The sequence below is a fragment of the Mustela lutreola genome, chromosome 7 (genome assembly GCF_030435805.1).
Source record: "Mustela lutreola isolate mMusLut2 chromosome 7, mMusLut2.pri, whole genome shotgun sequence".
Classification (NCBI taxonomy): Eukaryota; Metazoa; Chordata; class Mammalia; order Carnivora; family Mustelidae; genus Mustela; species Mustela lutreola.
The window spans coordinates 39,509,461-39,535,833 of NC_081296.1; the positions used below are offsets into that span (position 1 = coordinate 39,509,461).

The following is a 26,373-nucleotide window of genomic DNA, read 5'->3' on the forward strand; positions in this document are numbered from 1 at the left end:
GCACAAGGACCTCTGGGAGTACCCTGTTCCAGGTTCTTCCGCCTACCAGCCTGTAGGCAACTCCAAAGGATGGTGCTAAGCCTACACCTCCCCTCACCCACTACCTCTGTTGCCAGCTTCTGGACTGGCTTTTTTAACAGGCAGCCCTGAGTGCTGCTCCAGAACCAGCTCAAGTGGGGAGAAGCCAAAACCTGAGCTATTGCACCACCTTCTGGGAAAACAAAGAAAGGTCTGCAATGGCCACTCTGTTGAACTATACCAAAGTAGACAACTGAGAACAGTGTGCTCTTTCAGTGCGAGGGCAGAGCTACATCTAATAGAGCACTATAAAAACCACAGTAATACGGAATCACCAAACATTCCCTAGCTGAACTGAAGGTGCAAACTATGATTTAACTGACAATTCAAAATAGCGATTATAAAGAATCTGATGAGCTTATAAGAAAATGCATGTGATTCAATTTAGGGATAAAATGATTGAACAGGAGTTTTGGGGTTTTTTTGTTGTTTGTTTTTGTTTTGTTTTTACCAAGGAGTTTGAAATTTTTGAAAACAACCAAATTCTGGAACTGACAAATTCAGTGAATGAGATGAAGAAATGCATTAGAGAGCTTAGGAAATAGGGCAGATCAGATTGAAGAAGGAATTAATGACTTAGAGAATAGGAATTTAGAAATGATCCAGGAGAGGAGAACTAAGATTTAAAAACAAACAGGAGCACCTGGGTGGCTCGGTGGGTTAAGCTGCTGCCTTCGGCTCAGGTCATGATCTCAGGGTCCTGGGATCGAGTCCCACATCGGGCTCTCTGTTCAGCAGGGGGCCTGCTTCCCTTCATCTCTATCTGCCTGCTTCTCTGCCTGCTTGTGATCTGTCTGTCAAATAAATAAAATCTTTAAAAAAACAAACAAAAAAATGAAGAAATGCTGCAAGAGCTATCATGTATGATGAGAAAAACAGAATAGTCTACCAGAAGGAGAAGGGGAAAAGTATATTTAGAGAAATAGAACAGAACTTCCCAAACCTGCCTGGGGAAGGAACTGAAGAAGTCTAAGCTAACAGAACAGAACACTATTATCTCAATGCAAAAAAATGCTCCGAGACACATTATAATTAATCTGTTTTTTAAAAAAGGTACCCAGGGAACAAAGAACGTAACCTATAAAGGAATCTCCATTAGCTTATTGATGGGTTTCTCAAATTCTATTCCACCAGGAGGAGGTGGAATGGCCCATTCAAGGTGCTAAAAAATAAAAACTGGTAACCCAGAATACTTTATCTGAAAAAGATATGCTACAGGTATGAAGGAGAAATAAAGGCTTTCCCTACTAAAACAGGGAGCTCACTACTAGACCTGCCTTGCAAGGAGTAGGGAAAGGAGTTCTCCAAGCTGAAATGGAAAGATGCTAATTAGTGACATAAAAGCACATGAAATAACCTATTGCAGACAAAGGTGAAAAACATTTAGAAAACTATATTAAAATGATGTGTTAACCACTTAATTATAAAAACTTAAGAAAAAGAGCTACAACAAAAAACTTATCACCACTAATTCCTCAATGAATTCACTGCAAAAAAAGGTAAACGCTGACGTCAGAAATATAAAAGGGGAGGAGTAAAAGGGTGAAAAGAAAGTGCTATCAGGATAAAAAGGACTCTTTAGATGTTTTATGTAAGTCACATGGCAATCACAAAGCAAAAGTCTAGAAAAAAGTCACAAAACATAAAAAAGGGGAGACTGAGCAAATCATGGAAAACCACCATGTTATAAAGGCAGACAGAAATGGAAAAAGAAACAACCAGAAGGCTAAATATAAGAGGCAGTACTATTATGTCCAAAATATAAATACAAAATACAAATTCAATACAAAAAAATACAAATCAATAATCACTCAATATAAATGGACTGAATTCATCAATCAAAAGGCATAGAGTAGCTTTATGGATAAAAACAAGACCCAAACATATGCGGCCTATAAGAAACTCATCTCAACTTTTTAAGATACGCACAGGCTCAAGGTGAAGGAATTAAGAGAATGTTACAGGCAAGTGGAAACCAAATGAAAGCAGGCATAGCTTAAATTACATCAGACAAAAAAGAAGTCAAGCCTAAAAACAAAGAGACAAAGAAGGTCATTAAATAATGATAAAAGAGTCAATACAGCAGGAAGATATAACAATAATAAACATATGTGCATCCAACATTGTATCACTAAAATTTATTAAGCAAATACAGATCTAAAGGGAGAAACAACAATACAGTAATAGTGGGGACTTCAGTACCCCACTGTCAGCAATAAATCATCTAGGCAGAAAGTCAACAAACTAAATTGAACTATAGAGCCAAAGAACTTAACAGACCTATTAGAGCATTCTATGTAACAGAGGCAGAATACAAATCCTTCTTCAGTGCACATGAATTATTTTCCAGAACAGATGACTGATAAGGCATAAAACAAATTTCAGCAAATTTATGAAGACTGAAACCACATCAACTATCTTTTCTGACCATTAAGGTATGAAACTAGTAATCAATAAGAGGGACACTGGAAAATTTATGAACATGTAGAAACCACACACCATAATTTTGAAAAACAAATGTGTCAAAGAAGAAATCAAAAGGGAAATAAAATATTTATCTTGAAACAAATGCAAACAGCATATCAAATCTTACAGAATGCAGTAAAAGCGGTTCTGAGAGGAAAGTTTATAGCAATAAACACATGTTAAGGAATTAGAAAAATCACAAATTACCTTTCCACCAAAGAATAGGGAAAACAAGCCCCAAATTAGCAAAAGGCAGGAGATTAATAAAGATCAGATTAATAAATGAAATAGGGAAAAATGCAAAGGATCAATAAAACTAAAGGCTGGTCCTTTGTAATGGTAAACAAAGTCTTTAGCCAGACTAAGAAAAAAAGAAAGACTCAAATAAATGAAAAAGGACACATTACAATTGATACTACAGAAATACATAGGACCATAAGAGAATACTATAAACAATTGTATGTCAACAAATTAGATAACCTGAAAAAATGAATAAATTTCTAGAAACACACAATTCACCAAGCTAAGTCAGGAAGAAATGGAATATCTGAAAGGATAAATAATGAAGAAAGGGGTTGAATCAGTAATCAAAACCCTCCCAACACAGAAGACCCCAGGACCAGATGGCTTCACAGGCAAATTCTACCAAACCTTCAAAGAAGAATTAACAGCAGTCTTCTCAAACTCTTGCAAAAAATTGAGGTAGGGATAGTTCCAAATTCATTCGATAAGGCCAAATACCAAAGAGAGATGAGGAACTACAAGAAAACTAGATCAGTATCCCTGATTAATATAAATGCAGAAATCCTCAACAAAATATTAGCAAACTGAATTCAAGAACACATAAAAAGAATTAAACACCATGACCAAGTGGGATTTATCTCTGGGAAGCAAGGATGGTTCAACATAAGCCAATCAATAAACGTAATATATCACATTAATACAATGAAAGATAAAAATCACATGATCAAAAAAATCACATGATCAACTTAATAGACACAAAAAAGCAACTGACAAAAATACAACATACTTTCATGGTAAAAACCCTTATAAATGGGATAGAAATGGAACATAAAAAGGCCAAATACAACAAACCCACAAGTAACATACTCAGTGGAGGAAAAAAAAAATGAAAGCTTTCCTTCCAAGATCAGGAATAAGACCAGCTTTTCTACTCTCAGCACTCTTATTCAACATAGTACTGGAAGTCCTTGCCTGATGGATTAGGCAAGACAACTAAAATCCATCCAAATTGAGAAGGATGAAGTAAAACTGTCACTATTTTCAGATGATAGGATTCTGTGCATTGAAAATCCCAAGGCTCAACCAAAAAACTGTTGGAGCTAGCCAATGATTTCAGTAAAGCTGCAGGATACAAAACCAACACACTGACATCAGTTGCATTTCTATACACTAGGTGTGAAACACCTGAAAAAGAAACAAACTTTTCCTGAGGGGATTTTGGGAGGATGGCAGAGAAGGAGAATCCTGAGCTTACCTTGTCCCGTGGACACACTGAGACAACAGCTACATCTATATGACTAACTCCAAAAATGACCTGAAGACTGAGAGAACAGACCTTCCAGAGCCCCGTCCACTAATGAAACCGCTGCTGCTGCAGAGGCCTCTCAACTCCCAGGATGCCACAGCAGGCAAGGCAGGTAAGTGCATCCAGCCACAAGAGGGCACACACAGCCCACAAAGGGGAAACCTCTGGAGCATCTGGTTCTGGTGACCATGAGGAGAACGCACATGAGGAGAGGCACCACAGGACCTCTTCTACACAAGGCCACTATTTTCAAGACCAGGAGATACAGTGATCTACCTAAAACATAAAAACAGACAAAATGAGGAGACAAAGGAATATGTCCCAAATTAAAGAACAAAACAAAATCACAGTAAAAGAGCTAAATGAAACGGATAATATGCTTGATAAAAAATTTAAAGTAAAAAAAAAAAAAAATTTAAAGTAATGGTCATAAAGATGCTCAATGGACCCGAGAAAAGACATCATCAAGTATGACAACATTTCACATTATAGAGTGCCGGAAGGGGAGAGAGAGAGGGCAGAAAATCATTTGAAGAAATAAGAGCTGAGAATTTCCCCACTCTGGAGAAGGAAACAAACATCCGAGTTCAGGAAGCCAAGACAGCCCCTAACAAGGTGAACCAAAGGAGGTTCAGACCAAAACATGTAAGAACTAAAATGGCAAAAAGTAATGATAAAGACACAATTTTAAAAGCAGCAAACCAAAACAAAACAAGATACAAGGGAAAACTTCATAAAGCTATCAGCTGATTTTTCAACAGAAACTATGCAGGCCAGAAGAACATGGAATGATATATTCAAAGGTCTAAAAGGGAAATACTTATACCAAGAATAATTTACCCAGCAAGGTTATCACTCAGAAATGAAGGAGAGATAAAGTTTCCCAAACAAACAGAAAGTTAAACTGGCCTTGTAAGAAATTATAAAGGGTTTTCTTTAATTGGAAAGAAAAAAAAAAGGCCATAACTAGAAGAAAATAATGAAAGGTAAAAACTTCACAAGTAAAAAGAAACCTATGGGGCACCTGAGTGGCTCAATCGTTAAACCTCTGCCTCTGGCTCAGGTCATGATCCCAGGGTCCTTGGATCGAGCCCCGCATCGGGCTCTCTGCTCAGAGGGAAGCCTGCTTCTCCCTTTCCCACTCGCCCTGCTTGTGTTCCCTCTCTTGCTGTGTCTCTCTTTGTCAAATAAATAAATAAAATCTTTAAAAGAAAAAAAATACAATAAAGGTAGTATGTTAATCACTTATAAAGCCAATGTGGAAGTTAAAACACAATTATCTCTACAAAACTAAGTAAAGCATATACAAAAGAATGTAAAATATGACATCATATACATAAAACATGGAGAGGGGAGTAAAAATTTAGAGGTTTTAGAATGTGTTCAAACTTAACAGACTATCACCTTAATATAGATTGCCATATACATAAGATGTTGTACTTGAACCCAATGGTAATAAAAAATAAAAAACCTGTAACAGAGGGGTGCCCTGTGTGGCTCAGTTAGTTAAACAGCTGCTTTCAGCTCAGGTCATAGTCCTAGGGGGGTCCTGCGATGGAGACCCGGGTCTGGCTCCCTGCTCAGTGGGGTGGTCTACTTCTCCCTCCCTCTGTTGCTCGCCATCCTGTACTTTCTTATGTGTGTTCTCTCTCTCTCTCAAGTAAATAAATAAAATCTTAAAAAAAAAAACCAAAAAACCTGTAATAGATGCACAAAAATAAAAAGAGAAAAGATTCCAAGCATAACAACAAACAAAACCATCAGACCACAAGGGAAAAGAGGAAAAGACGTAGAAAAAAAGCAGAGAAAAGCTACAAAACAACCAGAAAACAATGAACAAAATGGCAATAGGCACATACCTATCAACAATTATTTTTAAATGGAAATGGACAAAATGCTCTAATCTAAATATACAGAGTGACTCAGTGGGTTAAAAAAAGAAACAAGACCCATTTATGTGCTGCTTACAAGAGACTCACTTCAGACTAAAAGACAGGTACAGACTGAAAGTGAAGGGATGGAAAAGCATACACCATGCGAATGGCAGCTAAAAGAAAAATAAAGCCATAGTCCTATAAAACAAAACAAACTTCACTATTATTATTTTTTTCAAGATTTATTTATTTGAGAGAGAGCAAGAGAGAGAGAGAGAGAGCACATGCACATGTGTGTGGGGAGGGGCAGAGGGAGAGGGAACCTCAAGCAGACTCCATGCAGAGCCCAACACGGGGCTCATTCATGAACCTGAGATCACAACCTGAGCCAAATCGGAGTCTCACACTCAACTGACTGCACAATCCAGGTGCCCCTAGACAAAATGGGTTTTAACACAATGTAGCAAAAGACAAAAAGAACACTACAAAATGATAAAGGGATCAATCCTACAAGAGGGTATGACGATTGTGAATATCTATGCACCCAACATGCAAAACCTAAATACATAAAAGCAAATATTAATAGACATAAGGGGAGAAACTAACAGTTTTTGTTTTTTTATGATAATAGTAGGGGATTTTAACACCTCTCTTAACATCAATAGCTAGATCATCCAGACAGAAAATCCATAAGGGAACAATGGCTTTAAACAACAAATTACTAGGAATAAACTTAACCAAAGAGGTGAAGAACTTGTCCTCTGAAAACAATAAAAACACTGAGGAAAGAAATTGATGATGACACAAACTACCATGCTCATAAATTAGAAGAATTAATATTGTTAAAATGTCCATACTACCCAAAGCAAACTATAGATTCAATGTAATTCCTATCAAAATACCAACAGCATTTTTCCCAGAACTGAAATGAGTAATCCTAAAATTTCTATGAAATCACAAAAGACCTCAAACAGCCAAAGCAATCTTGAGAAAGAAGAACAAAGCCAGAGGTATCACAATTTCAGATTCTAAGATTTACTACAAAGCTATGGTAATTAAGTACTGGCATAAGAGTAGATGCATAGAACAGTGGAACACAACAGGGAGCCCAGAAATAAATTCACACTTATGTGGTCAATCAATCTATGACAAAGGAGGCGAGAATATACAATGAGGAAAAGACAGTTTTTTGATAAATCGGTATTGGGAAAACTGGACAGCTACATGCAAAAAAATGAAACTGGATCACTTCCTTACACCATACACACAAATAAACTCAGAATGGATTAAAGACCTAAATGAGAAACCTGAAACCATCAAAATCTAAAAGAAAACATAAGCAGTAATCTCACGGAATTTGTCCTTAGCAACATATATATGGATCTGTCTACTCAGGCAAGGGAAACAAAAACAGAAGTAAACTACTGGGACCACATTAAAATAAAAAGCTTTTGGAGTGCCTGGGTGGCTCAGTCATTATGCATCTGCCTTTGGCTCAGGCTATGATCCCAGGGTCCTGGGATTGAGCCCCACATTGGGCTCCCTGCTCAGTGGAGAGCCTGCTTCTCCCTCTCCCTCTGCTGCTCCCCCTGCTTATGCACTCTCTTTCTGTCAAATAAATAAATAAAATCTAAAATAAAAAGCTCTTGCACAGCAAAAGAAACCATCAACAAAACAAAAAGGCAACCCAGTGAATGGGAGAAGATACTTACAAATGATATATCCAATAAGGGGTTCATATCCAAAATATGTATAAAACTCATGCAGCTCAACACCAAAAAAATACAAATAATGTGATTTAAAGATAAGCAGAGGACCTGAGTAGACATTTTTCCTAAGAACACATACAGATCGCCAACAGACACATGAAAAGATGCTCGACATTATTCATCATCAGCAAAATGCAAATCAAAACCACAATGATGTATCATCTTACACCTGTCAGAATGCCTAGTATCAAAAAGACAAGAAATAACAAGTTTTGATGAGGATGTGGGGAAGAGAACCCTCATGCACTCCTGGTGGGAATGCAAACTGGTATAGCCACTGTGGAAAACAGTATGGATCTCCCTCAAAAAATTAAAAATAGGACTACCATATGATCAAGTAATTCCACTACTGGACATTTACCACCCCCCAAACGAACACTAATTTGTTTTTTTTTTTTTAAATAGATTTTATTTGTTTATTTGGCAGAGAGACAGAGATCACAAATAGGCAGTAAGGCAGTCGGAGGGAGAGGGGGAAGCAGGCTCCCCGCCGAGCAGAGAGCCCAATGTGGGGCTCGATCCCAGGACCCCAAGATCACGACCTGAGCCAAAGGCAGAGGCTTAACCCACTGAGCCACCCAGGCGCGCCACGAACACTAATTTGAAAAGACATATTCCCTTGTATGTTCACTGCAGCATCGTGTACAATAGCCAAGATATGGAAGCCACCCAAGTGTCCATCATGGATGAATAAAGATGTGGCACGCGTACGCACACACACACACACATATACACACACAGAGGAAATGTCACTTGGCTATAAAAAAGAACTAGATCTTGCCATTTGCAACAACCTGAATGGACTGAGAGTGTATAATTCTGAGTGAAATAAGTTAGAGAAAGATAAATACCATATGATTTCACTTATATGTGGAATCTAAAAAAACAAAACAGACTCAAGTACAGAGAACAAACTGGTGGTTGCCAGAAGGAGAGATGGGTGGAGGGATGGGCACAATAAAGGGGACTAGACGTACAAACTTCCAGTTGTGAAATAAGTAAGTCACAAAGATGAGAGTACAGAGTAGAGAATATAGTAAGTGATGTCATAATAAAGTTGTATAGTAACAGTGACTACACTTATCATGGTGAGCAATGAGTAAGGTGCAGAACTGTGGAATCAATCTGCTTGAAACTAACAAACATTGCAACTAACAAACACTTGAAACTAACAAAACATTGTATGTCAATTATGTTTCAATGAAAGGATTGTCAAGTCTAAGAAAAAGATAATAATGGTCACACCCACACAAAAAAGAAGGCTTTCTCAGTAATAGTAGCATCAAAAAACAAAATAGGAATAAATTTAATGTAGGAAGTTTTTTTTTTTAAGATTTTATCTATTTATTGGAGAGAGAGAGAGAGTGCACAAGTGGGAGGGTGGGGAGCTGGGCAGAGGGACAAGCAGACACCCCACTGAGCAGGGAGCCTGACACAGGGCTCGATCCCAGGACCCTGAGATCATGACCTGAGCCAAAGACAGATGCCCAACTGACTGAGCCTTCCAGGCGCCCCAGCAGTGAAAGTCTTGTACAGCAAAATCTACAAGACTGCTGAAAAAAATAGAAAAACACACAAAGGGAAAGACAGCCTGTGTTCATGGATTCAGAGTTAATATTGTTAAAATGTATATACTACTCAAAGCAATCTACAGAGTCAACACAATCCCCATCAAAGACTAATGGCATTCTTTGCAGAAAGAGAAAAACTGTAAAGTCTGTATGGAACCACAAAGGACTCTGAAGAGCTAAAGCAATCCTGAGGAAAAAGAACAAAACTACAGGTACTGTACATCCTGATTTCAAATTATACCACGAAGCTGTAGCATTAAAAACAGTACAGTGCTGGCAAGGAAAGAGACACACTGACAAACAGAACAGACAGCCCAGCATTAACCTTTGCTTATACATTAAACTAATATTCAACAAGGGGGCCAACAGCATCGAAGGGGAAAAAGACACACTTCAACAAATTATGTTGAGAAAACTGGATGAACACACGCAGAACACTGAAACTGGACATCTTCTACCACTCACAAACATTCACGTGAAATGGATTACATACTTAAACATACGGACTCATACTATATGACTCCTAGAAGAAAACATAGGGAAGAAGCTCCCTGAGACTGGTTTTGGTGATGATTTGGGGATATGACATCAAACAGCAAAGGTAAAAATCAACAGAAGGGATTACATCAAACTTAAAAGCTTTTGTACAAAAGAATTAACAAAATTGAAAGGCAACCTACAAAATGGGAGAGTTTTTGCAAACCAATTGTTATATAAGGGGTTAATATCCAAAATATAAAAAGAATTCATACAACTCAATAAGAAAGAAGCAATCTGATTTAAAAATGGGGAGAAGAACTAAATAAACATTTTTCCAAAGAGGACATCCAGAAGGTCACCAGGGACGTGAAAAGATGCTCAACATCGCACATCATCAGGGCAATCCAAAGGAAACCACAGGTGTTAGAACGCCTATCATCAAGAAGACAAGAGTAACAAGTGTTGGCAGTGAATGTGGAGAGATTAGTAAACCCTCGGGCACTGTTGCTGGGAATGTAAACTGGCGCAGCCATGGAGGAAAACAGTGTACGCAGGTGCCTCAAAAAATTAAAATTAGAACTACAAGGTGATTCTACTTCTGGGTATTTACTTGAAGAAAGTCAAAACACGATCTTGAAAAGATACCTGCCCTGCCATGATCACTCAGCACTCCTTACAACAGCTGAGATACAGAAACAAGCAGAGGGCCCGTCAGGAGATGAAAGGATAAAAAAATGTGGCCCGCGTGCACGTACACACAGGAGTGTTACTCAGCTGTGAGAAAGGAGGATGTCCTGCCGTTTGTCACAACGCGGAGAGACCCTGAACACAGGATACTAAGTGAGGTAAGCCCGACAAAGACAAGTACTATATGACATCGCTTACATGTGGAATTTTAAAAAGCCAAACTGTAAAAACAGAGAATAAAATGGTGGTTATCAATGGGTGGGGGGTGGGGAGACAAGGCAGATGTTTTTAAGGGTACAAACTTTTTTTTTTTTTTAAGATTTTATTTATTTATTTGACAGAGAGAGATCACAGGCAGGCAGAGAGAGAGGGGGAAGCAGGCTCCCCCATGAGCAGAGAGCCCAATGCAGGGCTTGATCCCAGAACCCTGAGATGAAGGCAGAGGTTTGTTTTTTTTTTTTTTTTTTAAAGATTTTATTTTATTAATTTGACAGAGAGAAATCACAAGTAGACGGAGAGGCAGCCAGAGAGAGAGAGAGAAGCAGGCTCTCTGCTGAGCAGAGAGCCCGATGCGGGACTCGATCCCAGGACTCCGAGATCATGACCTGAGCCGAAGGCAGCGGCTTAACCCACTGAGCCACCCAGGCGCCCTGAAGGCAGAGGTTTTAACCCACTGAGCCACCCAGGTGCCCCTAACGGTACAAACTTAAAACAAGTAATAAGTAAGTCCTAGAGATCTAATGCATAGTACACTGACTACAGACAATAATACTATATTACAAACATCAAACTTACTAAGAGACTAGAATTAAGTACTATAAAGAAAGGATAATTATGTAATGTGATAGATGTTAATTAACTGCTAAGTGATCATATTATGATACATAAATGCATCAAATCCTATAGTATAAGGTATTGTACACTGTAAGTTTATAAAATATTATGTCAAACCCATTTCAATAGGGAAAAATTAAAAGTAGAATTTTTGCAAGAAAAAAAGCAGTATAAAATAGAAAGTAATTTTTAAAAAAGATTTTATTTATTTATTTGACAGAGAAAGAGCAAGAGAGGAACACAAGCAGGGGGAGTGGGAGAGGGAGAAGCAGGCTCCCCACTGAGCAGGCCCCCCCCCATGCACAGGGAGCTTGATGCGGGGGTCGATCCCAGGACTCTGGGATCATGATCTGAGCTGAAGGCAGACGCTTAATGACTGAGCCACCTAGGCACCCCAAAATAAAGTAATTTGACATTAAATTGATGATGTCTTTTTTTGTGTAATAATAGTTATATCTATGTATTAAGAATGCTCTTCTAGACATTTAATCAAAAAACATGGTTTGGGTAAAAACATAAATTAGAAAAAGTACTACCGGAAAACATGGCGAAACAGACATTTTTACCTGGGTAGGCACAAATTTTTCTCTGATTAAATTAGAGTTTCTTTGGAGGCTGATTTTGTTTTTTTAAACTAAATAGTAATCTGTTATATTAACAGTGAAAGTATGACACTAGTCCACAAAATCCACTTGTCACTAATAGTATAGTAGTAAGCAATATCACAGTTGTGTTTCTAAAATGCTCCAGACCACTGAAGTTTAATCCTATGTCAGTAGATGTTATTGGATTTAATCTCCCCGTTTCTTAATGTTTTAAGTATCATGTTGCTTAGTCTGTTGAAAATACACCTTAAAAGGACAACTGAGCATCTAACTTGGACTTGGTACATAGTAGATGGTCATTAAATACTTGCTAAAAAAAAAAAAAAAAAAGGACAACTGTACTATGACAGGGGAATGAGGGGTAGGAGAATTTGTCTGAAGTAAAAGTATGATGTTGAATCCACTGAGTCCATGAACCACACATAACAAAGGGAAATGATTGGGCGACTGACCTTTTGCTAAGATAGTTCTAAACATTCATGAGGAACAGCTGTGGTTAACTGGGTGCTCGGTGTCTGACACCTGTCCAGGTGTTAGCTACAATTTGCAGAAGAAGAAACAGATTGAGAGGACTGATGACTTGCTCAAGGCCCCCCAAAATCACAAGTGGTGCAGCTGACATTGAAGCCCAAGTCTGAGCCTGACATCCAAATTTTTAACCACTTTGCTAATGACTGGGTCTCATTTTACAGTTTAAGTAAAAATTTCTTAGCCCTAGATAGTTACTTTTAGTTGATAATTTTGTTTTTTAAAATAAGTTTTATGTCCACTGTGGGGCTTAAATTCAGGACCCCAAGATCAAATGTCACATTTTCTATGGACTAAGCCAGCCAAGTGCTCCTTACTTGATAATTTTTTATGTTCTGCAAAACAGGACAGCTGTGTCTCTCTTACAGGTTTGTGGGACTTTATATAGCTTTTGGGTACTTTGGAGCTCATGTCTTCTCCCAATATGACATTTTTTTTTTTTAGCTTTGGTTATAGTGTTTTTAAAATAAACTTAATTTTTAGAATTATTTTAGCTTTACCAAAAAATTGTGAGGATAGAGAGTTCCCTCCTATTCAGAGCCAGTTTCCCCATTATTAATATATCAATATGTGTTATAATTAATAAACCAATATTAATATATTGTTATTAACTAGAGTCCATGTTTTATTTGGAATTCCTGAGTTTTGAACTAATGTCTTTTGTCCTTCCCAGGATCCCATCTAGGAAACCAAATCACATTTAATCATTGTGTTTTCTTAGGCTCCGGGCTGTCAGAGTTTCTCAGACATTGTTTATGGGTTTTTTTTTGCTTGTAGTTTTCAGTTTTAATATAATCAAACCTATGTATCTTTTCCTTTTTTTTGAAAAGGCACTCTTCCCCTAACCAACCACTCCACTTCCCCATTTATAAAGTTATACCTCTGACTTACTCAGTTCCTGCATGTATGACAGTGGATTTCTAGGTTCTCTGTTCTCTTGGTCTGTTTATCTACTTGCATGTAAATGACACATCTTTAATTCATTCAGCATGTATTTATTTGAGTGCCCCCTATGTGTCAGGCACAATTTTAGGCACAATTAATGCAGTGGCAAACCAAAGTGTGTTCCCTCCATGGAACTGACATTTAAGGTGAACTCTTTTATTACTTTAAAACACCACTTTTGGGACGCCTGGATGGCTCAGATGATTAAGCATCTGCCTTCTGCTCAGGTCACGATCCCAGGGCCCTGGGTTCAAGCCTGATGCCCAGCTGGGAGGGGCCTGCCTCTCCCTCTCCCTCTGTCTGCCACTCCCCCTGCTTAGCTCTCTGTCAAATAAATTAATAAAGTCTTAAAAAAATCAATAAATAGGGACACCTGAGTGGCTCAGTCGGTTAAGCTGCTGCCTTTGGCTCAGGTCATGATCCCAGGGTCTTGGGATCAAGTCTCGAATGGAGCTCCTTGCTCGGCAGGGAGTCTGCTTCTCTCTCTGCCTCTGTCTACGACTCTGCCTGCTTGTGTGGTCTCTCTCTCTCTGACAAATAAATACAAATAATAAAAATCTTTAAAATAAATAAATAAAGCACTGTCTTCATTTTTACTGGTCCTTGATCCTTCCATGAAAATTTTAAGGACAACTGGTCAAATTTCATCAAAAACCCTAATGGAATATTGACTGAAATGACATAATTTGAAGAGAATTACCCATTTTAAGATCCTTTCATCTGTGAATATGGTATATCATTCTATTTAAATTGCCTCTGATGTTGTTCCTTAAAATTTTATAATTTTAAAAATAATGATCATGCATAAGTTGTTAGATTTACTCCTAGAAACTATGATTTTTGTTGCTATTGTATGAAGTATAATTTTTAATACTACATTTTATAACTGACTTTTGCTGAACACAGAAACACTGCTGGTTGGGGTGCCTGGGTGGCTCAGTGGGTTGAGCCGCTGCCTTTGGCTCAGGTCATGATCTCGGCGTCCTGGGATCGAGTCCCGCATCGGGCTCTCTGCTCGGCGGGGAGCCTGCTTCCCTCTCTCTCTCTCTCTGCCTGCCTCTCCATCTACTTGTGATTTCTCTCTGTCAAATAAATAAAAATAAAATCTTAAGAAAAAAAAAAAAAAAAAAGAAACACTGCTGGCTTTTGTGTATTAATCTTGAATCTAGGTTGATTTGTTTGCCTATGGATTCTCTTGGAACTTCTGGGTAAATAAATAATCATATTATTTATGAATAGTGGAGTTCACAACTTTCCAATTTAATAACTTTTCTTTTTCTTGTCTTATGGAGATGGCTAAACTGTAAAATAGTAACTGAAGTAAAGCAGGGAAAGGACATATCTTTGTTTGTTCCTGATTTTAAAGAGTAGGTTTTAAGTTTCACCAGTACGTATGGTGTTTGCTGTAGATTTTTAGGAGATATCTTATCAGGATATGAAAGTTATCTTTTCTTCCAATTTTCTAAGAGTCTATGTTAATGGTTAATTTTATCAAGTCATTTTTCTGAATCTATAAGAATTTCATCTAGTTTTCCTCTTTATTAATGGATTACTTTTTAATAGATGTTACACTGAACTATCCTTAGTCATGGTATACCATATTTTGATATACAGTACTGCATTCAGTTTATTGATCTTTTAGTTTTTCCAGTTTTACTGATGTAACTGACATTCACATTTTAGATTTTTGTGTTTACATTTATAAGTGAGAAGAACTTATAATTTACCTTTCTTATACTCTAAGGTTCAGGTTTTGCTACTATAGTTAGAAAACAATTTGGAGGACAAAACACTGATTTTAAAAAAGTTCCTTATTAGTATAGTTTAAGACAGGCAATATTTTGTTTTGTGTTGATGTATCATATTTGCCAGATCAGTTTTTTGTTTTGTTTTATTTTGAAGTATACTGGGGGCAGGGAAGGGGGATGACTATGTTTTAGACAGATTCATTTTGGCTTTGGAAATGTTCGAATTTTTCAGTAGCTTTACCTTTTTCCACCCAAATTCCACTATAATTGCTTCTGGAGTTGGATGAAAACTCAAAACAAGTTTTATTTTAGAAAGCTTGATAGTTTTAAAAAATTGTTTAGAAGTTTGAGATATTAAGGGGTGTCTGGAGTGGTGCAGTAAGTTAAACATCTGACTCTTTGGCTTCAGCTCAGGTCATGATCTTAGGGTCCTAGGATTGAGCCCTGTGTCAGGCTCCCCGCTCAGCGGGGAGTCTGCTTGTCTCCCTCTATCTCTGAAATAAATCTTAAACACACACACACACACCACACAACGACACAGACATCAACTGATTCATATATGGTCAATTAATTTAGGACATAAGAATCAAGAATATATAATCAGGAAAGGACAGTCTCCTCAATGAATGGTGTTGGGAAAACTGGACAGCAACACACAAAAGAATGAAAATGGACCACCATCTTACAATTCACAAAAATTAATTCAAAATGGAATAAAGACTTGAATATAAGACCTGGATCATAAAACTCCTAAAAGAAAACAAAGGTGGTAAGCTCCTTGACAGTGGCCTTGGCAAAGATTGTTTGATCTGACTCCAAAAGTAAAGGCAACAAAAACAAAAGTAAACAAGTGGGACTGTATCAAACTGAAAACTTCTTCACAGCAAAGGAAATCATCAACAAAATGAAAAGACAACCTACTGAGTAGGAGAAATTTTTTGTAAATCATATATCTGAAAAGGGGTTCATATCCAAAATGAATAAAGAACTCCTACAACTCAGTATCAACAAAAATTCCATTAAAAATGGACAAAAGATCTGAATAGACATTTTTCCAACAGACCCATGAAATGCTCAACATTACCAACCATCAGGGAAATCAAATTAAGACCACAGGGAGATACTGCCTCACATCTGTTAGAATAGCTGTCATCAAGAAGACAAGAATAACATGTGGTGGCAAGGATATAAAGAAAAGAAACCTCTGTGTACTATTGGTAGGAATATAAATTGATGCAAATGCTGTGGAAAACAGTACAGTTCCCACCTAAATTAAAAACAGAACTACCATATGATCAAGCCTTTCCCACAGGTATTTATCAGAAGAAAAACACTAATTTGAAAAGATATATTCATTCCCATGTTTACCATAGCATTATTTACAATGGCCAAGACACGGAAACAACGGAAGTGTCTATCAGCGATTGAATGAAGAAAATGTGACACACAAACACACACACACACCCACAGGGATATTATTCAGGTGTAAAAAAATATAACACCTTGCCATATGAGACAACATGGATGGACCCTGAGGGCATTATACTAAGCAAAACAAGTCAGAGAAAGACAAACACTGTATGACCTCACTTACATGTGGAATCCAAACAACAAACAAAAATAAATAAACCGAACTCATAGATGCGGAGAACAGACTGGTGGCTGCCAGAGGGAGGGGTGGAAGGGTGAAGGGGCTCAAAAGTTACAAACCTGAAGTTACAAGTCACTGGATATAACGTACAACATGGTGACTATAGTTAATAATACTGTGTTTCATATTTAAAAGTTGCTGAGAGTAGACCTTAAAAATGGTTGATGTAGGGCGCTTGGGTGGCTCAGTAGGTTAAGCCTCTGCCTTTTGCTCAGGTCATGATCCCAGCGTCCTGGGATCAAGCCTCCATTGGGCTCTCTGCTTGGCGGGGAGCCTGCTTCCTCCTCTCTCTCTGCCTGCCTCTCTGCCTACTTGTGATCTCTGTCTGTCAAATAAATAAGTAGAGTTTTTTAAAAAAAGAAAAGAAAAAATGGTTGATGTACGTTTTGAGACACACAAATATCGAATCATTATGCTATACACCAGAAACAAAAATGTCATGTCAATGATACCTCAAAAAAAAAAAAAAAAATAGAAAAAAAGCCCAACTCTCAATATGAATCCAATACCAATTTTTATTAAGCTTCAAAAGATACAAAATGGCAACGCAGCCCCTAGACAGCAGTTGCTTCACAAAGTCTTGAACATCTTAAGGGCAGTTTCAGGACACTTCCACCCAAACACGGAGTGCCTTAGTTACAAAAACTGAAACGGATTTGGAAAGTTCCCCTCCATTCCCAATAGATGTTTTATACGTATAGTAACAGTGCTTACCCCTTCCGCTGGGTGAGGATTAAACGAACCCTTGTAGAGTGGGACTCAGCGCCCGGGACACAGTGGGCGCTCCCATGGCACTGCTGCCCGTTTCCTCCCCCACCGCTTCAGGACCGGAGACGCCGCGCTAAGTAAGCACCAGAAGCCTCCAAGCTGACCTTTAGCTCCTGCGTTCCAGGTGGGCACAGCTCCGGGAGGCTGGCGACGTCTATACATGTCCGAATAGTGTCACACGGGCTACGGTCGATGGGGGTGAAATCCATTTACCTAGATATCTTTTTCCTAAAAGCATTTTTACTGTTCAGGAGCCCTGAGTTTTAGCCGAACCCAAAAACCTTGCAATTTCAAGAACCACCAATTTTTTCAACTCGCAAACGAGCGAGTTGCGCTTTATGCGCAGGCGCCAACGTGTTCCGGGCGGGCTGTTCTCGCCCCGCCTCTTCCGCCAGGCCCGGGCACCGATTGGCCCCCGTGATCTATATAAGAGGCGCATTGGCCGCACCTGGGTGGTTCAGTCGGTTAAAGCATTTTCTGGCCAGGTCGTGATCTCGAGGTCCTGGAATCAAGCCCCGCGTCCTGCTCTCTGCTCAGCGGGGGAGCCTGTTTCCCGGCCCCCTCTGTCTGCCTGCCTCTCTGCCTACTTGTGATCCCTGTCAAATAAATAAAAATCTTAAAAAAAAAAAAAAAAAAAAAAAAAAAAGGCTGCACAAGCGCGGAATGTCCTTCCCTCAGCTGCCCGCTAAGATGCTCAGTCCTTCCGAGCAAGCAAAGGCCGTGTTGGGGGAGGCCATCACTTCATCAGGCGACTAGCACCGCGCCGGCACGTCCGCTCAGCACTCGCCAGCATCATGGCCTCGGTCTCTTAGCTCGCCTGCATCTACTCGGCCCTCCTCTTGCACGACGATGAGGTGACGGTCACGGTGAGTGCGTGCCAGACCCGCGCCATCAACATCCCCGGCGGAGGCGGGGGAGAGGGGCCCAGCGGCGGGCGGGCCCACGTGCTCCAGCTTCCTGGGGGACTGGAGTATTTGGGTTTTGTTTCAGCGAAACTTCCGCGGCGTGAGGGCATCCTAACCGCACCTGGGACACTCCCTGTTTGGTGGCCCTGAATTCCTGCGCTCCTCTTACTAGGCCTTGTTGGGCCAGGCTGCCGGATGTGGAGAGCACGTTAGCTTGCTCTACCTCCGGCCCTGACTCGCAACTTAAAATAGCGGCGTGGCTTGGGCAAGTCCTGTCTGCGAAAAGGAAGCGATGCGCCGCCTTGCGAGGGGCCTGGCACACCGGAGCCGGGTGCATTCCCTTTGCTGGTGATCGTAAGAGTGTACGAAAGGGTCAGTTTTAAATAAGCGCACATGAAATACAGGTAGAATCTATGAAGTGGTTAAACACGGTTTTGGACACACGTTTTGAATGTCTTTCGTTTGCAGTGTTTTGGAGACGTTTACGAAAACTACACTTTGGTTTGCTGTTTTTTAGGAGGATAAGATCAATGCCCTCCTTAAAGCAGCGGGTGTGAATGTTGAACCCTTCTGGCCCGGCTTGATTGCAAAGGTAAGGTGAGGGCAGCCAAGTGATGGGGAGAAGCAAATCTGGGACATTACTGATTAAGTCAGGTATTCGTGTAACACTAAAAAGGCTGAAAAGTGCGATATTCCACTGGATCTTTAAGTGGTATTTCCTCATAGTTCCTTATCTAGAGCCTAATTAAAGTTTATGACTTTTACTTGATTTCAGTCAGGTTTCTCTTTGCTTCTGTTCTGAAACCATGACATTCATAAATATATATATATGGTATACACACATGCGCATCAAATGACTCCTTAAATCGGCCACCCAGGGGATAATATCGCCCATGTTGTTCCAAGCACATTATTCTTGCATGATAGTCTGGTTTCATGGAAATTGGATGTAGTGACCTTTTGTTGGCCATTTACTATTTTGGGGGGATATAAAAAGACTAACGAAGACAAGATTCCTACCCAAGGAACTTGGCACTGGCTATCTTTCCTATTTTATGTTAATCTCTGGCAAGAGGCTATTAGCTTCATCTCTTCACGTTGTGTCCAGAGAGTTCTGAATGATTGAAAACACTGTGCCTTTAGTAAAGGTCCTCCTCTTTAATAAAGTCCCTGGACTTAGCAGTATGAAAAATGGAATTCACTGTTAAGAGGAGATCTGGAACTGTGGAAAGAATCCTGGTTTGAGTGTTTAAGGAGGCATGAGTTTTTTTGCCAACAACTTACACCAGCATTTTGGGGCCAGTTTTCTCACCTATAAAAGGAAGGAATTAATTAGTTATTCTGTCTTGCTACTGAAATATGGCAATGCAATTGTAAGATTTAAAGCTTGACTAGTTTTTTGTGTGTGTGACTAATTTTTAATTCAGCTGTGTGGTCATAATCTAGTCTAAGTCTTGGGGAATCTAAGTAGCAGCCAGATGTCACTGGGAGACTCCAGAGAAGGAAGAACGATATAGTGTTGGGAATTGGTTGTTGTTCCTTCAGGGGACGGGGGTACCTTTGGATGTGTGTGGGGGGGAGTGCTGTAACAAAAGGCCAGAAAAAGTGTGATCAGCGTATGCATGTGTGTTGCAGGCCCTGGCCAACGTCAACATTGGGAGCCTCATCTCCAATGGAGGAGCTGGTGGAACCACCCCAGCAGGTGGTGCTGGCGCCAGCAGGAGGTCCTGCTCCTTCTACCACTGCTGCCCCAGGTAGGCATTTTTTTTTTTTTTTTTTTAATTGGAGGAAGAGGGGCACCTGGGTGGCTCAGTAGGTTAAAGCCTCTGCCTTCAGCTCAGGTCATGATCTCAGGGTCCTGGGATTGAGCTCCACATGGGGCTCTCTGCTGGGAGGGGAGACTCCTTCCTCCTCTCTCTCTCTGCCTGCCTCTCTGCCTACTTGTGATCTTTGTCTGTCAAATAAATAAATAAAATCTTTAAAAAAAAATTGGAAGGAGGAGTGGAGATAAAGAGCAGTGATGCCTATAATACCTAATTTGCTAAGAGTAGATGATGTATAGAAACCCTATAGCCAGGGGCATGGTTGGAACCAAGGCTAGGACATTTTTGACCAGGTAAGTTGAGGGGCCTGGAGCTCTTTGGAGTTTAAAATACTTAGCAAGTGTTGACTTTCAGTTTTTTAGCTGAGGAGAAGAAAATGGAAGCAAAGAAAGAAGAATCTGAGGAGTCTGATGATGACATGGGCTTTGGTCTTTTTGACTAAACTGCTTGTGTAAGCTGCTCAATAAAAAGCTGAACTCTTGGTTGCTGTTGGTTTTGCCCATTGTTTGGGGATGTGCATTGTACAGACGATCTCCTTTCTGCAGCACTGGCTGCCAGCCTCTTCTGGTATGACCCTGTTCTGGTATGACCTCTTCTGGTATTGCCCCCTGCCACCACCAACTCCTGGTGAGAAATATGGCACCAGTCAGATGCTGTGCCAAGAATATCTAATGTTGCGTGTGGAACTGCATGGAGAGGTGGGAGAGAGATCAGAGCAGATGCCTTGTCAGAGTCACCTGTGTGAGTTCATGACCACAGGGTTTGTCTTCTTGACAGGAGTAAGAGTCGGTGGTTCTGGTATAATCAAGGCCTCTTAAAAATCCCAAGTAAGGGGCACCTGGGTGGCTCAGTTGGTTAAGCATCTGCCTTTGGCTCAGGTCAGGATCCAGGGTCCTGGGATCGAGTCCCACATCAGACTCCCTGCTCAACAGGGAGCCTGCTTCTCCCTCTCCCACTCACCCTGCTTGTGCACCCTCTCTCTGTCAAATAAATCTTTAAAAAGAAAAAAAAATCCCAAGTAAAATCCTGGCTACAAATTTTTTGAGCTGTGCCGAGTCATCAGAGGTAGAGTACTGCTATATCCCTGGGCTTAGAATTCAGCAATAACTGAAGAAGTGGTGAGAATTCAGGCTTGTTGGGGCGCCTAGGTGGCTCAGTTGGTTAAGCTTCTGCCTTGGGCTCAGGTGATGATCTCAGGGTCCTGGGGTTGAGCCCTGCATCGGGTTCCCTGCTCAGTGGGGAATTTGCTTCTCCCTCCTACTCTGATTTCTCGCTCTCTTTCTCAAAAAAAGAAAATTCAAGGTTGAGTCCCCATTTACACAAAGAGGTTAAAACCAAAATTCAAATCTGAGTTTGACACTAAAAAAGTAACCTTTGGGGAAGGGGATGGCTGAGCACTGGTATGAAGACTGGTTCCCTTCAAAATGCCAGGGGACCCGAAGATTTGGATTTATAGAACGTGGTTACTTTGTCTTCAGAGCACCTATTAGGTGCCAGGCACCTGAACATCTATTAGATGTCTCTATTAGAGATCAAGAGTTGGTGAAAAGCAGGATGTCATGGCCCCAAATGTCCACTGTCCAAAACCATTAGTGTTTAGAACCAGATGGGTAAGTGGCTGGTGTACCTCACAGAATTGAACACAACCCTGCAATTCTGCTTCTGTGCATTATTACCCAAGAGAAACTACGTTAGGACATCAGGATGCATCTTTGGGAATGTTTAAAGCAGTACTTAGAAGACAGCAAAAACCTCAAGTCCATCAGCTAGAAAATAAAATGATCCTCAATGATCAGCAGTGAAAATGAGCTGTGGATATAGAGGAATTCTTAAGGTTAGATTAAGAACAAGTCCTGGTAAACTGCATACAGCACACCGCCCTCTTCCTAAAGCTCAAAAATAAGATGGATTAAGTAAGGTAAGGGGTGGTTATTTTAAGATCTTAAGAAGTGCAGTACTTAGAGGTTACTGTCATTAAAATTTTGTGCATGTGAGAAATGGGTCATAAAGTGATTGTGGGGCGCCTGGCTGGTTTGGTAGAGCATGGAACTCTTTGGTCTTGGGGTCATAAGTTCAAGCCCCATGGGTGAAGAGCTTACCCAAAGATTGATCTACACACACATTTAAGTGTTTTTCCTCCTCATCTTCATCAGCTAACAGCCAGTGCTGTGCTGATCTCCAGCATGTCCCGTCATTCTGCATAACAAGCCCATGGTAAGACCCATGTCACAGGTGGGTCAATGGGAGCTCAGAGGTTAACATGAGGTAAAGACTAGTAAATGGGTAGAAGGATTCAGACGATACTCTGCAAAGCCTGCTCGTAGCATCTTTCCTCATGTCCCTGCTCCTTTTCCCCTCCTGCCTCAGTTTACTCATCTATAATGAGAGGGCCTGCCTCACTGGGTTCTGGAGACTTCTGAAATTCTGTTCTGGAAGCACTTAAGTGTGAGGAGGGAATATGGACACTTCCCTTAGCCAAGGAAATACCTTGAATAGATTAAAGAGAACACTTAACAGGAACATAAAGGAAAACAGAATCTAGAACAGCTGTAAATGAAGTGGTAGATTGGGACACAAATACCAAGTTCAGTTACCCAAACTCTATACAATGACAAATGTGCGCTATAGCAAGACTCCAATGCAAACATGGCCTCATCGGTGGGCCCAGCTTTTGAAAAGAAATCTTTCAGTGTAGTAAAACCCTAAGTAGAGCTAAGAACCTTTCCAAAGAATGATCTGATAAAGTAGGAGACCCACCGACACATGCAGAAATGCCAACCTTCTATTCATTTGATCCTGAGTTTAAAAGTCTGCCCAGTTCCACTGCCTTTTTAGTTCTCCTGACCTTTAATTTCTTCTTTGCAAAATGGGAATAATACCTAGTTTATGTTGGGGAATGGACTGGCCCAACAATGCTCACTGGTATGCAGATGCTATTTCCCTTCTGTGTAAGGTACAAAGAACACAGCTGGCATCCCTGGTTCTCAGAATCCCTCGGTCCAGCCAGCCTAAGCCTTGTGCTCTTCAGACACTCCCTGCCCACTGTCAGTCCTCTGCAATCAGCCAGCAGCTTTGGTTTCTCATGACTGGTTTCATGCTACTGATTATTCACCAAACATACTCTATACTTTGTTTAAAAAGTTCCATTGTTCCCAAGATTCTGTTCAACTCTCTCCTGTGGCCACTGAAAGCATACCCAGGTCCAAGGCTGGCTCACTCGCCCCTTTTATAATCTTGCATCAGCATGGAGCCAGGATTAGGTGTAGGGGAGAATTTTAGGAACAGACTTGCTCACTGACAAGCCATCTAAGAACAACAATTTTTTTTAAAAAATCCATATTGTCACTGAATGTGTTGCACAATGGGATAAAAAAAATTCAAAGCTCCTGTCAACTGTTTTACTCCTTTTTTTTTTTTTTCCTTTCTTCTAAAAATGATGAGCAAACCACACATGAAATTCTAAAACCACCTTTTGGAAAAGAGAAACACTCTAATTAAAATGAAAGAATTCAAAATATTTATGCAACAAAACAACTTGGTATATTGCTACAAATTCAAATAAAATATGTCAAATTCTTTCTCCTCACAATTTGAAGGAGCATATACAGTAAAATTCTGAGAGAACAAAGTGAACGAGGTGTTAATGAGCTTGGTCGCATAATGCTTTAGAGTTTAAATAACTTCCACAGGTTTTCCCATTTTGAACTTGACCATGTCAGAAGCAGTGAATTCACCCTGGTCACACAGCAGACTGGTGCTCAGAGAGTCCGAGTGCCTGCCAGGTTCGCATAGCTAATGGCAGGCAAAGCGGGGTCTGCCACCTCCGTTGTCTCCACTAGTTCTACCACGACATGGTGTCCCTTCCCCGCGTGCGCTTTTGTAAGGTATGGTGATGGACCTTTGATTTTTTTCCTGTCACTGTACAAGCCTCTTCTCCAACTTATCTTTGCAAACAAGCCTTTACCTTCTGCTAAAGGTAAAGACGAGCCACTTTCAAGAGAGCATTGGTATTTTTGGTTCTTCTGAAGCAGCCAGGAGAGGCCCCTCAGAGTCAGACTGCAGACACCCCACAGCCTGCATCATGAAACCTGAGCTGTTCAGGTCTGATTCAACAATCCTCCCTGAACTGGGGTGTCTGGGTGGCTCAGTGGGTTAAGCCTCTGCCTTCGGCTCAGGTCATGATCTCAGGGTCCTGGGATCAAGCCCCTCGGGCTCTCTGCTTGGCAGGGAGCCTGCTTCTCTGCCTACTTGTGATCTGTGTCAAATACATAAATAAAATCTTTAAAACAAAACAAAACAAACAATCCTCCCGAACGCTTATAGAAGGACAAGGGGTCAGGGCCATCGTGTATTTTCACAGGATCCCTCAAGGAGTTATGGGCTTCCAAATAACCCTCTAACTTCTACATAGTTGAACTCACCACAGCTTCCACCCTTCTGGCTTGTATACTTTGAGGGTTATTAGGACATCCAAATACAATGAAAAAAAAAAAATGTGTGTTCACCTTCCATATCTTTGCACTTGCTATTCTCCACTCTCACCAGGCCACTGACCATCTACCCCAGTCAATTCTAGGAAGGCCACCCCAGGCTATATTAAATACTCTGCTGCAAGTTCCCTCTCTTAACGCTTCTTCGAGTAGATGTGTAATTATGCGTTTGTGACAGTTTGGTCAGTATCTTCCTCCTCCAAACAGTAAGCTTGGGGATGGGGCTGCCTGCATTGCTCACCTGTATCCTCATTACTTATCACCGTGTCTGGCTCATTGTTGGTGTTCAATATGCATTCATCACATTGTCCAACCCTCCCCTTTTACACACGAGGAATTCGGGGCCCAGCAGCAGGGAATGGGACAGCCAGAATTGGAACCCAAGTCTCTGGACCAGTGAATGTTCTTATCATTGTGGCAGCCGGTACAGGAGCACAAAACCAAGCCTGCCCCCCACGGCGAGCTTCCTCCCTTCCTCCCTCCTTTCCTTCCTTCCCCTCTTAATACGCACCTTCCAGGTTGCCAGGTACAGGTGTGGGCGGCCAGGCCCTCAGGTGGGAACCCGAGAGCTCCGGCTCCGTGAACCGAAGGGAAGAGCGTCCGGAGATATCCCCAGGTGAGGCCCCAGCCAGGCTTCAGTGCTGAATCAGGAATTCTCGGCCGGTGAGGAAGCAGAGGCAAAGGTGTGGCGCCCCGGAGCCCCGCAAATTGCCTTCCGGACACAGTGACCTACCTGTCACCTCCCCTGTCACGTCCACGTCGTCTAGGATGACGGAGAAGGGGCACGAACTTGGAGACGGAGGGCCGGCGGCGGGATGAAGAGTCCTCTGCCCACCCCGACTTCACGCGCCACAGAAGCAAGCTCCTCAAACCGCACAGGTGCCTGAGAGTCTGGCCCCTCGCGCTCGAGCTTTTATAGCCCGCTGCTCGCCAATCAAAGTCCGTGCTGGGAGGGCGGGACGAGAGGCGGGGCTAAAAGCCGAGGGTGGCCGAGGGAAGCCGAATTTCTCAATTGCACCGAGGCCCATTGACCACTAGGGGGGCGCGCGGATCCGCGGAGCCTTTTGCGCATGCTCATTAATATCCCCGGCGCTAGGAATAGCTTTTAAGTCTGTTTTAGTGGAGGTTTCGCAGGCTGGTGCGCTGGTTAGTGAACTAAAGTAACTAGTCGGTTGTGAAACCTCTCTGCCGTGAACTCCAGCACTTTCGCTAACCAGCAGGAATGGGATAGGGCATATTTGTAAACTGGGAACAATGACCCATTCCTGCCCCAGAGCTGGTTTTCGAGGGAAGGGGCGGTTGGGTATGGATAGTTAATATCACTCCAACTAGTTCCCTGTTTTATTTTAGGGAAGTAGGTGCTGACTCTTCTCAGCACCTTCCTTTCCAGAAAGCGTTTTCGCCCAGAAAAAGAAGTGATTTCTTCTGCTTTTGGCTACTCATCATCCAGCTGAGGCACCTGGGCATCTGTAAAAACCAGACCAGACCAGACCAAACCAAACCAAACCAAAACAAAACATCCGAATGAAACAAATAGCAAAAACTACCCAGTTTCCTGGGCCCCTGCACACTGCACAGGCTGAAGAACCCAAAGCTGGGGGA

At 41.1% G+C, this 26,373-nt stretch overlaps 1 protein-coding gene and 1 long non-coding RNA gene across 4 annotated transcripts in view; one reads left to right on the forward strand and one right to left on the reverse strand.

The window, feature by feature from the left end:
* Positions 1-25,680, reverse strand: part of LOC131835820 (uncharacterized) — a 35,766-nt gene extending 10,086 nt beyond the window's left edge. For all 3 annotated transcript variants that reach the window (XR_009355370.1, XR_009355371.1, XR_009355372.1), the window contains exon 1: positions 25,505-25,680. This is a non-coding gene — a long non-coding RNA (uncharacterized LOC131835820). The remainder of the gene's footprint in view (positions 1-25,504) is intronic.
* Positions 18,333-20,762, forward strand: RPLP1 (ribosomal protein lateral stalk subunit P1). Its single transcript, XM_059180527.1, is given in 5 exon segments — positions 18,333-18,419; positions 18,976-19,050; positions 20,094-20,168; positions 20,170-20,212; positions 20,644-20,762. Coding segments are annotated over 5 exon segments (345 nt in total). The 5' UTR covers positions 18,333-18,347; the 3' UTR covers positions 20,724-20,762.
* Positions 25,681-26,373: the final 693 nt, after the last annotated feature.